General features: G+C 45.1%; 1 protein-coding gene across 2 annotated transcripts in view; it reads left to right on the forward strand.

Moving 5' to 3' along the window:
* The first annotated feature begins 274 nt into the window (after positions 1 to 274).
* Positions 275 to 13,283, forward strand: part of LOC127605007 (oxysterol-binding protein-related protein 10) — a 31,945-nt gene continuing 18,936 nt past the window's right edge. The window contains exons 1-5 of one of the 2 annotated variants that reach the window (XM_052072546.1): positions 275 to 849; positions 3,571 to 3,746; positions 7,145 to 7,224; positions 7,408 to 7,476; positions 10,274 to 10,471. In XM_052072546.1, coding sequence (XP_051928506.1) covers positions 581 to 849; positions 3,571 to 3,746; positions 7,145 to 7,224; positions 7,408 to 7,476; positions 10,274 to 10,471 — 792 coding nt within the window. In that variant the 5' untranslated portion in view covers positions 275 to 580. Of the gene's footprint in view, positions 850 to 2,338; positions 3,465 to 3,570; positions 3,747 to 7,144; positions 7,225 to 7,407; positions 7,477 to 10,273; positions 10,472 to 13,283 lie in introns of those variants that run through there. The other variant, XM_052072547.1, reaches the window with a different exon arrangement.

Raw genomic sequence — 13,283 nt, forward strand, 5'->3', positions numbered from 1 at the left:
ATTTAAATTGCCCATCCCTGCTCTATAGTTCTGGCAATGCAAATTCACTGCAACCCATGATGATTCTAAACACTTTTCATCATAGATAAAACGATCACACAAAATAAAGTAGGTGAACGACTTATTGTTTTCATGCAGCGCATGACTCTTGTTAATATTCAAAGTGGTTTTGGGGAGCCAAACTTTGGCTGAAATCCAATTTTCGCACGATGATGTGGCTCACAAGGCTCCATTGTAACTTCCGGGATGGGAGGCTTGAGTGGGCGTGTCTTTATCGAGAAAAAAACTCTGGTTTTGGAGTAGCGGTGTCACACAAGCCTCACGCTATAGAAACGAGACAACCGGGACTCGAACATCGACTTGGAAGATGTCGGTTTTTACACGCGGAGGGGGGCGCGCGCATCGACGTCACAGAGCGGTCACGACACGTCCACAGCTTTCGTTTTTAGTTGGCGCCCTCTTGTTTGCTACTTCAATGTTTTGGTGGTGAAATCCTTCCTGCGGTTGCTTGGGCTCCATCCTTGTCCCCCCCCCCACCGCCCCCTCCTCCTCTTCCTCCTCGTGGCATCCCGTCATCAGCATGGAGAGGACGCCGAGCAGTCCACATCGGGGAAACAACAAATCCAACTCTTCTTCTTGTGACCGAAGCAACTCGTCGAGAAAAGCCGGCGTGCGGAAGGCGTCGTCAAGTCCCGGCTCCGGTCCCCAGTGCGGCCCAGCGGGGGCTGGAGACAGCCGGGGGGCTTTCTTGGGGAACAGTACCGGTTCTCAGCAGCAGCAGGGTCGGAGGCGACAAATGGAAGGAGTTCTCAGCAAGTACACTAATCTCATCCAAGGCTGGCAGAACAGGTAAACAAAATCTCACTTGGAGTTGGCTCACTTTTTTTGTGTGAATGGTTTGTTGTCCATGTTGCACGTGAAGGTGAGGAGCGAGGGGGGGGGGGCATTTAATAGTTGGTGAGTTGGTGAATATTCAGTCCTCAGACTTTTTTTTAACTCTACATTTGCACACAAATAGATCTGAACTTCTTGGTCCTACTTTGTCAGAATCCTGGCATGATGAAATAGGGATTAGCACATTCTCTTTACATTTTCTGGGATTGGGTTTTGCGGGGGGTTGGCGCAGATTCCCAAAACATGCACAGTTTTTTTTCCAACTCAAACTATGAGTGTGAATGGTTATTTTAGTGAATGTGCCCTGAGAAGCTAAATATCCCCCCTTCCGTGGCCTTACTAAAAGAAGCCATCTTGTCCAAATGACACTCATAAGTTTACTTTAGAGCAGTGGTTCTCAACCTGGGTTCGGTGAATCGGTCTCAGGGGTTCGACGGAGCCTCTGCCATGGAAGTTACGACACACCCGAGTCAGCATGGAGATGATCAACTCAACATGCAGATGATCACGTTATATGGCTTGTCCAATCAATGCTAATGTAGTTCGCTCTGTCGTCTTCGAGTGACTGTTGTGATAGTACATCATGTGAATTATTATTATTTTTTTTTTCAGATAAAAAAAAATACATGCATAACTATGTCAAGCAACAACAAAAAGTGGTCGGATGAATATGTACAACATGGATCCACATGCATCACAAAACGTGATGGGACTCAGTGTCCTATCTGCATGATTTGTCATGCCAAGTTGAACAACTCGAAACTGAAGAAACACTTCTTGAATCGTATTTTTATTTTTCCCTACTGAAGGATTCGGTGAATGTGCATTTGAACTATTTGGGTTCGGTACCGCCGACATGGTTAAGAACCAACTGCTGCTTTAGAGTCAGACATCCTCATTCCAAGCATCCTTACGTGCCAAGCAATCATACAACAGCACCCTAAAATTATGTACAATTTGTCTTTTCAAATCTTTTGATAAAATGGATCAAAGTGTGTTTTCAAATTCGAAATGTATTGCAAGCGCCGGGACGGTTTGTGTAGCGTTGGGAAAACGGAACCGAGTGAAGCTAAATATGCTGCTGTGTAGGTGGCCTTCTACCGGTGTGAACTGTTGATAATGTTGTGGCAAATAATGTGCATGATTGTAACGGATCATGAGGTATCTTGACCTTTTTTTTCCATGTTCACGGCAAAGTGAGATCATGCTATCGACTACGGCTGAACGATTCATCGAATTTCAACCGATATTGCAGCGCAGTGAACTTTTCAAATGACTGAAGCAACATCGACAGAATGTATGGCTCCTGCGCTACTTGGACAATATAAATCTATACGAGTGGAACTGATTCCTCCCTGTGTTGATTCTAAATTTAGACTGCTCTCAAATGTTGAGGTGGCGGGTGGGCAGCGGGAGGGGGGTTTTCAGGGATGAATCATGACGTTGCTACGCCTCCTTGGTCGAAAAGTGTGTGCAACCTTTTTTCTGTTTTTTTTTTCGCCCACAGACCCGTTTACTTTCATCAACCCAATCTATTCACAATTTAAATTTGATTCTTATTTGGGGTGTGGGGGGTACTCCATTCATACATCGACATTAAATTCAAATTGAATACAAGCGCTGGGAAAATGAATGCTAACAACGCTAGCTATAAAGCGTTATAACAGGTAACATGATGGCTAAGCTTTGTTTTGTTAGCATTGTTTGCGCCGTTTTTATTTTATTTTACATATTTTTGGGGCATAAAATCTAATAAAGCTCAGGTAGGTAACACAGCCTGCACCTCACAGGTCAGCATTTTCAACTCTGGTACGGACATACTTTATTATGCTAGCGCCATCCATTATGTTTTAAAGTTCTGTCCTCTTGTTTAGCCGCAACGGCAATACTGCTTGCAGGGGTCGACGGTAAAAGGCCCCCGCTCTGCTGACTAAACATGGGATTAGACTTTTGGTGTGTGTATGGATGCGTGTGTGTGATTAAAAAAAGAAAGAAAAAAGAGTATCTGACGCAGACTGATTATTCACTGATTTGCTGAGATCGATGTTATCACTCCTCATGGACTGACACGAGTGTGAATAGGGATCAATTTTCTGGTAGGAGATTTCCGCATTCTCTGGAGGGAACTGGAATTTTTTCTTTTTTTTTATATAAGCAACAGACAGCATTGATGACTTATGCTGTGCCAATAAAGTTGTAACAATGAATCAATAGAAAAAAAAGCATGGATGTAGATTTCACTTTATTGATCAGACATGTTTGTGTTCCACTTTATGGATTTTATATTAGCGTGTTTAAGAAACGAAAGCTAAAGAATATCAAAGTAGCCCCCATATCGTGAGATTCTTACGGACAGTGGCGGGGGGTAAGGGGTGGGGGCACGTCTTGGACCATTCTGTTGAACCATGATGAGGCACTGGATTGCAAATCAATACTGTAATTTAGACACGGGGGGTGGGAGGTGGGAGCATTGATTATCAGTTCCAGCCAAAAGAAGAGAATGCAGTGCAGAAGGCGAGCGCAAGGACGACCACCGCAGTGACACTCTGGACTAGCAGAATCTTAAAAAAGTTCAGTGGAATATTTTGGTCACAGCTGAGCCCGTCCGTTCCTTGGTGGCCATAGGAAATGAAATGCTTGCCCTCCTAACCTAATCTTTTTTTTTTCCACTCCCAGGTACTTTGTCTTAGATCCAGATTTGGGACTGCTGCTGTACTATGTGAACGAGCAGGGAATGAACCAAAAGCCACGAGGGTCCCTCCCCTTGATCGGAGCCACGGTGACTCCGAGTGATGACGTTCCGCATATGTTCGTTGTCAGCGCTGTCAACGGAGAGCTATACAAACTCCGAGGTATGTGACGCCCACTCGTTTTCCGAGCCGCTTTGTTTATGCCAATCTCAAGGAGGACGGTTTTATTGAGGTGGTACATGTCAATGTTTTTTAATTTTTAAAAAAATATTATTATTTTTTTGAGTCACATAATTTTGGTAAATTTGATTGGGGATTGATGCATGTTATGTATTCCATTCACAAATATAACAACACTGTGCATTGCGGCTTTGATTGGTGACGAATCAAGTGGTCACACCCACAACAGCGCAAAATGCCCTTTTTTTTCTTTTAGACTTTACCTGGGCATGAAATTAGAGCCCATTAAGTCATTCCTTGGCATGACTGAGGTTCACTTTGACAGACTGCGATGCAGTATGGTAGATGGATGGCTCGATGTTGGCATATGGCAATAAAGTTTAAAGAAAGAATCAATAGAAAAATCATGGATGTAGATGTCACTTTGTACACTTTTGACATTTGATCAGACATGTTTGTGTTCCACAAATATGAAGAGGATGAAGATGGTAGACAGCAGACAGTTTCTTCTTTGAGCCTTTTCTCTCCCTGCCTTTTATTTTTTTGCACTGTTGCTAAACTGTAACCACTGGAACCGGTATGCCCCCGTATTCTCTTAGGAGAAGGATTTCAAAACAAGAACTACTTGGCCTATATTCCCTGAATAACTCGGCGGTCCGTGGCTACCGAGCGAAGGCGAATCAATGATCCCACCAAGGAAATAGCCAAAGAAAAAAAATGGTAGTATTTGAGGCATCTTAAACAAAGCGCAGACAGATTAATGCTTGAGCAAGCGTCCCAACGGGTAGAAAGGAAAAAAAAGTGTTTGCTCAACCAGCAGGAAAGTATGTCGCTCACATGTGCCGCCTCAACATTCAGTTATGAAGATTAGCCATTGTGCTCAGATTTAGTTTTGGTTACCATGGGAACCCCCTGAAATCCTACCTCGGGAGGGGCAGAGTGGAACTTTAAAGTTCAGCAAGGAGTCATTTTTCCCCACTTTTGCCGGCTTACGTCGCTTTTGATGCGGGTTTCCGCGCGTATCATCTCGCTGGAGTGTCATCGGCTTTCAAATGCTGCCTTTCGTAGTTCCGACTCTCCTAACATGCTTTTCTACTCTCTGGCGCGGCCGTAAGAGGATACGTATCCGATGCGTCGCTAATGCGAGGCCTACCTTGAGGCAGTCGGCAACTGACCGCCGTTTGACCACATTTCGCTTTGAATGCACGAACCCGGGAATTGTACTCATGAATGGTCTCCAACAGCCCGAGGGTTCGTCTGACTTGACAACAAAAGGCACGAGTGACACTTAGAAGCCACGGACAATCTTGCTTCGTACTGAGCAGCTTTGATTTAATCCGGCGTGGATGCTCAGGTGCCAAATGAATCAATCGGTCACACAGCTACAGTTAGTGAACGAGATGATGCACGTCTTCATGGAACATTTGAAGGTGACTTCAGCAAATTTATTGTCATGCTGGTGCGTGTTCCACTGGGCGTGACTGAACTGAAACTGGACGTTTATATTAACCCTAGTTTGGTCCAAAACTTGAAGGTGCCAGCATCCTGCATAGGGGGAGTGAAAAGTTAAAAACATTTTTTTTTTGCATGTGTTTCTTTAGACACTTTACACAGCTCTAATTTTGGGTACAGGGACATCGTGCGCAACTTAGCACTTTACTGAAATATAAAGTGCCTTCTAAATTAATTAATTAATACATGTATTTATTATGATGACTAACTTTGCGCAGCGGTGTGTAAGATGTTGGTCATTTCATTGACGGGGAGCATGAAGGTGGATCTGACGGCGGGCGGGCTGCGCCACTGAGGGTGTGTTTCCAACCGACTCTCATTCCCTTTTAAATGTGGTGCGCTCACAGTCTTGCGCGACGACACGGACACGGGACACAGACAAGCTGAGCAGGGAACCACTGTGGAGCTCGGCGTCGAATGTTGTGTCAGCGGTCCTCCTATCGCCGTGACGCTGTCTGACCGGGTGTAAATTTTGATTTCGTGGTACAGTAATACATGAGGCAGCCCGGTACTCCAGTGGTTAGCGCATGTCCTCACAGTGCAGAGGTGCCGGGTTCAATTCCAGGTCTGGCCTCCCTGTGTGGAGTTTGCATGTTCTTCCCGGGCCTGCGTGGCTTTTCTCCGGGTACTCTGGTTTCCTCCCACATTCCAAAAACATGCATGGCAGGCTGATTGAACACTCTAAATTGTCCCAAGGTGTGAGTGTGAGCGCGGATGGTTGCTCGTCTCTGTGTGCATTGCGATTGGCTGGCAACCGGTTCAGGGTGTGTCCCCCCCTGCCTACTGCCCGAAGACGGCTGCACCCCCCGCGACTCTTGCGAGGATAAAGCGGATCGGAAAATGAATGCATGGATGGATGGATGGTAGTACATGAAAGGCTAAGAATGTTAAAAGGTTATGCAAATTTTGCCCCCCCCCAAAAAAAAAAATCATCAAGGTTTTATGACGGTGACGGTTTGTTTTCACTCCATTGTAATGAAGTCGGCTGCAATTAGACACCGATTAACATAAGAGAAGTCCCTTAATGTCGACTATCGCACAGCTCTGTGCTCATGTCATTGAAAATGGAGCTCTCATGTAGGAATGGCAGAGCTCTCGTTTTTTTTTTTTCCCTAATTATTTCCATCCGAGCGTCTGAGCCAGCATGCCTCAAGCAAGCAAATTGTGAGCAGGTGCACATCAGCACACAGCCACACTGCGATTATCTTAAAAATCCCAGCTCGGCTTCCTCCTACCATGAAATTGGCTCTTTTTTAGGCCCACCTTCCCGGGGTAGAAAGAGAGATTTTTTTTCCGAGAGAGCGTGTCAGTTTCTCCACGTTTGTAGTTGTGACAAACTCACGCTGAAGTCTCGGCGCCCTTGAACCAATGCCAAAGGCGAAATCAACAAAACATATTTTCAGCATCCCAATTTGAACGGACAGATTAAGTGTGCTGTAATTCCCGCGAATTGTTTCTTCATTCCACAGTTGGTTGCTCCAAAATACTGTACAACATGTTTACAGGTGTCATTACACATGAAAAATAAAATGAGCGATTATTTTTTATATGCATGAAAGTAGCATGGTGGAAGCCCCCCACCCCCAAATATGATTCGATATTCTCATTCGAGGAAGAGCTTTCCGGAGATGAGGAGACTTGTTCCAGCTCGTCCTGAGCTCTTCGAATGATCTTTAATTCAATTCCCGAGGTTCATCTATGCAATTGCACCCGTGTAAAAGGAAAACGGATGGCATCCCTCAGTGGATACAAGGAATTCTTTTCCTGACTTTGAACTCCTGTAAGAATTTATTGCATGCATAGGCCGTAAAAGCCTGTCAATTAACTTTGAATTGTTTTTTGTTGTTGTTTTTTTTTTCTTTCTTCAGCCTCTGATGCCAAAGAGCAGCACTATTGGGTTAGCCAGCTCCAAGCGTGTGCCAGGCGACATTCAGACTGCAGTGCCAAGGTAAAAAGAAATAACTAGACCACAATTAGCTTCTCAACAAATGTCTCATTCAGGTTTGTGAGTTCAGTGCTTTGAAACTCGACAATCAGCGGCCTGTTTGTGAAATCTTTGCACTCCATCTTCCTTTCTTTTTTTTTTTTTTTTTTCTCTTTCATACCCCGTCCGGGTCTGTGCTGTTATCAGGTCAGGAAATTGAAGGGCTCGGATGAACACCTGAGTGCTGAAGTATCCGTAGGAGGACAAGATGTGCTGGTGAGTCACGACAAAATAAACACACACGACGACTTTCTTATTGAAAAGATCCACGGTGCTTCATTTCACCTCATAACGTCACATGTGTGTTGTGATGTACTCTCCTGTGACGGCTCGTATTGTCACGCGCTTATTAAGGATCATTGTTTAGCTTTTCTCCCGACCAGACAGCTGCTGGGCCTGACGGAGGTGAATGACGAGGAAGAAATAAATTAGGCAAACAACTCAAAAGTGTAATCCTGTCACGCCGTCTTGCACGCTGCATCTCGAGTGGGCTTCCGTCCCCTGGTTGTTGACTGCTACTCTGCTTACGTGGATGCTCTGCTACCTCTTGGGTCTAAAAAAAAAAAAAAATATATATATATATATGGTCGCCCGGTAGTCCAGCGGTTAGCACGTCGGCTTCACAGTGCAGAGGTACCGGGTTCGATTCCAGCTCCGACCTCCCTGTGTGGAGTTTGCATGTTCTCCCCGGGCCTGCGTGGGTTTTCTCCGGGTGCTCCGGTTTCCTCCCACATTCCAAAAACATGCATGGCAGGCTGATTGGACGCTCTAAATTGTCCCTAGGTGTGAATGTGAGCGTGGATGGTTGTTCGTCTCTGTGTGCCCTGCGATTGGCTGGCAACTGATCCAGGGTGTCCCCCGCCTAATGCCCGAAGAGGCTGGGATAGGCTCCAGCGACCCCCCCCCCACCCCCCCCCCCCCCCGCGACCCTAGTGAGGATTAAGCGGTTCAGAAAATGGATGGATGGATGGATGGATATATATATATATATATATATATCTGGGGCAGAAAAGGGTAATTGTGGGGGTGCTCGTCAGGAGAACGAACTTGCTCAGTCAGACTGTGGACTTGGTGCTGTTGACTTTTTTGCCGGCGTGAAGCAACCACAGGTGAAGAATGCCTTCTTGGTTTCACCTTTTGAGAGTTTATTTTATTTTTTGTAACTAGCATCTTTATTATTTCAACCACACATAGGACCATAGAAATCTGAACATATGAAGACAGAGGACGTCGTTCATTTCCACCCGTGTTTAGTTTCCACAACAACGTCCATGTATGGCTGTGACGTTCCTTTAACATAGGAAACAACAAATGACGTACAAACATATTTGGGGGGGAAAAAAAAGAAAAAAACAACACCCATACAAATAAAAATAGCAGAATATTGTGACATTGTGAATTTGTTACATCCAATGCTGGATGTAACAAAGCAACCCCAAAACATTTTTGTCATACATCCTTGTTTATGATCATTAAACTACAGTACGTTTCCAGTAAATCTCAACAGTCTTGGCAGCCACCAGATGTTCCAGCGGTCAAAGAGGTACACTTACTTCAATAGGGCAAAATAAGATCAATCGCTGATAGTCAAAGATCCTCAATCACCTGCTTGGTTTTGGGATTACTTTGGGATGATCGTCGCGGATTGTTTGCCCATCGGTGAGCACTGCTGTGTTGTGCAAGCTTAATCAATTTTGTTTTCACCGGCACTGTAAACCAGACCTCCGTTATCTCGGATCAGATCGTCTCTGGTGCCCTGTTTCCCCGTCCACTAAAGGGGAAAGAAGAGACAGACGTGCGAAGATAATTAGTTTGAGGCGACTGTGTGTGTGTGTGTTTTTTTTTTTTTGCACACAGGCGAGTCACGCTGATAAGGAAAGTCTCACAAAGAGCAGCAAAGGAAACATCAGTGAATAATATAGATTGAAACTGTGGCTGAGTCATGCATATTTACATTTGCGTAGTGTTGACTTGATTGAGAATGCAAAAATGTACGGAAACAGTGACCAGATTTTGACAAGGTCAATTTAATTCCACCAAAACAAGTTCTTTTCGGTTCATCCTTAAATTTCACCTAAAAACCCCGAATTAGAGATGTTTGATACCACTTTTTTTCAGACCGATACCACTCGTGAGTCGTCACCCAATAACATTCCCCAATCCCGACTGCAAAAATGTACGGAAACAGTGACCAGATTTTGACAAGGTCAATTTAATTCCACCAAAACGAGTTCTTTTCGGTTCATCCTTAAATTTCACCTAAAAACCCCGAATTAGAGATGTTTGATACCACTTTTTTTCAGACCGATACCACTCGTGAGTCGTCACCCAATAACATTCCCCAATCCCGACTGCAAAAATGTACGGAAACAGTGACCAGATTTTGACAAGGTCAATTTAATTCCACCAAAACGAGTTCTTTTCGGTTCATCCTTAAATTTCACCTAAAAACCCCGAATTAGAGATGTTTGATACCACTTTTTTTCAGACCGATACCACTCGTGAGTCGTCACCCAATAACATTCCCCAATCCCGACTGCAAAAATGTACGGAAACAGTGACCAGATTTTGACAAGGTCAATTTAATTCCACCAAAACGAGTTCTTTTCGGTTCATCCTTAAATTTCACCTAAAAACCCCGAATTAGAGATGTTTGATACCACTTTTTTTTCAGACCGATACCACTCGTGAGTCGTCACCCAATAACATTCCCCAATCCCGATACCATTTTTTTGCCGATAAACGTGAACCAAGTCCTTTGTGACGCTTGTAAGGATGTCAGATCATTTTTGTGAGGCAAAAGTATCAGTCGTTAGTATCGCGAGTAACCGATATGTTGACGTGAAGCCGGTATCGGCCCAATATCTGGTATCGGTACTCACCCATCCTTCATAACGACACATGAGATCAAAAAGAGAAGTCAATAAATGTACAAAAGACAAAAAGACCTTCTCAGACGTTCATTTTCTGTATTTTGAAATTTTTTATTTATTGATTTATTTGTCTTCTTTAGGGCTCCTCGTCGTCTGGTCGCAACCGTAGCTTCTCCCTCCTCCCACACCTCACGCCGACTTCATCGCCGGCTTCTCAGAGGCAACTGGCCCACACGTCTTCGCCGGGCAACATCGTCACAATCACGCATCACAAGTCGCCGGCTGCGGCGCGGCGGGCCAAGAGTCAGTACCCGGGACGGCTGATGGAGGTCAAAGAGGTCGGTTGCCCGATAAATATGACATGGTTGACCCGAAATCCCCAAATTGCTCAAGGTCTTGTAAATGATAGTGATGATTTCTTGTCAGGCGACACTACGACTCATGCGCCAAGTCGTCTTTACGATCTTTTTACAACAGCGGTTGTGTAAAATTGGGCCTGACTCAAAAGACTTGAAATGGAAGCTTGGATAAGGAAGCTTTTCCAGTTTGACTCCATCTAGTGCGGCGCTTTCAAACGTCTTCAAAGTCGTGCGGTCGCTCGCACCTTGGCGCCGGGCGTCGGCGGCATCTTCTCGCGAGGAATATCTCCTCCAAGTGATTCGCCGCGTTGACAGAAAGAGAGCATCTTGCCGTCAAGTGAACGCAGACTCCTTTCTCGCTTCTGAAGGAGCAGTCTGCACCCCCCCCCCCCTTCACCTCCCCCATTTCGCGTCAACCTGCTGCAGTCTGGGTGAATACTGAGCAGATGGCATTTTCATTAAGTAAAACAAACACTCCTCTGTTGCTTGTGTTTCCACGTCAAACTCAAGGCAAAAAAAAAAAAAAGTCCTCTGTGAATTGTGATGCACTCTCTGTTTGGCTTCACACTCGCCTGACCTGATTTCTAGTGCGGCTGCCGTCATTTAGCGCTTCCACTTCCTCCTTCTTCTCAATTTGTCGTCTTTCCTTCCTTCCGAACGGCCGTGACAACACAAGTCGGGCATGGTGGGGGTTGATGCTGACCGTGCAGGAGACCGCGTCTATTGTCGTTTCTATCCCAGGGCACCATCAAGAGACAAAAAAAAAAAAAGCCACCGCATGATTTTTATGGGCAAATATTACCGTTAGGATGTTGCGTGGCACGTTTTTCTGGTCACGTTCACTCTTGGATCCCTCACGCAGACGTGAATTTCGACGTGGTTTGTCCTGTCAGCTTGACCTTCGGCCACTTTCACTTAACCTTCCAGGCAGAAAGCCAACACCGATGCACAGTCGGGTTTTCTGCTCTCTTAACTGCACGGCCTATTAAATACGCACAAACAACAGCACGTCTGTAATAATAGCCGCCGCTTAATGACGAAGGAAATGAATTACACAGCGCATGATTTCTGTGCCCCGAGATCCATTTCGTGCAGCGATAGAATCCCTCGCCGTCACATTTGTTACCTTTGATCCATCAGTCCATCCCCTGACTGCGCGGCGGTGGGAGTCACTCGCCACAGTTGTGTTGGAGCTGGATCACTGAGGTGAGGCTATTTCTGGAAGGGCTGCTGATCCCGTCGGCTCCCGCGGAGCAAGTCTGCTTTGTGCTGGGGTGGGAAATAGGGCAAGTCTGCTCCTTTTTTGGTTTTTGGTCCTGTGTCCAAAACCACCCCCCGCCCCCTCAAAAAAAAAAAAAACTAAAAACTGTGAGACCACATATTATACAAGTACGTTGATAACACCCAGCAGATGACGTTATAAATAAGGGGCTGGCTATGACAAAAAGAACAAGTCACACAAATCATTTCATGGACTGTTTGTATTCAAATCCAATTCGGTCCCTTTTCATTTCTCGCTCCTCTCTTGTTATCCTTTTTTTTTTTTTTAGTCGTCTGCAAAGTAACATTTGCTGTAATGGCATCGTGGGCCCCTCGTGATCATGTCATCTCGATATAATTTATGACATGTTACTAATTCATGGGAACACGTGTTCATTAACAGGGAAACCCGCCCCTAAGCTCTGTTCGGTTTATATTTAGATTTTGTTTACATCGGGTGAGATTCTGACTCACAAAGGTCTCCGATGCTGATAAAAAAAGCGAGCGGACAAATGAGTCGTAGTCGTAAAGCGTGTCGACACCATCGTTTGTCCGGATTTCAATCAAAAAAGAATACAATGTAGGCCTCCAATCCAAGCGCACCGCAGCTAACAATTATCGTTGTGCTTGAAAGCGTCTTTTCCGTTCACGCTTTGAAAATGTGTCGAGGCTCACCCCCGGCGGCTTTTTAGTGCTTCTGAAATAGCTCTCGTGCAGCAATGCTGCAGATGCGCTCGTCAAGCGCGCGCAAAAGACGAGGTGTGGGCGGCGATCATATACAATATTAATGAAGGCAAGATTAGCAAGCGGCATACATTAGTGCCGAGAAAAGCTGAGGAAGAGGAAACTTTGTCTTGCTCCCTTTTGTGACGCATTTAGATCCAAGTCGGTGATTCATTCACACTGGAGGAAATCTCAAACTCAGACATGTTTTCTCATCGGGGTGGAGGGTATTGTTTGAAAAGTTTTTGCCGCTATTTTTGGCGCTCTTTTTTCGGAGCAGATGAGGTGACACTAACGGGACGCATACGAAACTCCGATCCCCATCGTTAGAATTTCGTGTCATTGTTAAATGGCTTCGCCGTAAGCACGGAATGGCGTACAAAAAATTAAATTGTCGCCTTTATGAGATTGGCGGTAAATTAATAAACAGGGGTGGGGGGGGGATTTGATAATAGTCGATCGCAATGCATGTTCATTTTAAGACACACATTATATATACAACATTGTACACACAAACGCACGCACACAATCTGATCATACTATAAGGCAGGGGTGGGCAATTATTTTCCTGGGGTGGCCAAATGAGAAGCAGAAAATATTGTGGAGGGCCGGGCCAAAAGTTAGAAATAGAAAATAAAGAAGATAGCACAATGTCTTTGTATGCCAGTAATAATGTAACATTCTCCTCCACCATCACACTCAGCACCGGTTCTCCTCAAGGATGTGTACTGAGCCCCCTGTTGTTCACGCTCTACACATTTGACTGCTCTCCGACTCTTATTAGCGGTCCAGTTTGCAGAAAGTTTTT

This window comes from Hippocampus zosterae, chromosome 7 (genome assembly GCF_025434085.1).
Source record: "Hippocampus zosterae strain Florida chromosome 7, ASM2543408v3, whole genome shotgun sequence".
Taxonomy (NCBI): domain Eukaryota; kingdom Metazoa; phylum Chordata; class Actinopteri; order Syngnathiformes; family Syngnathidae; genus Hippocampus; species Hippocampus zosterae.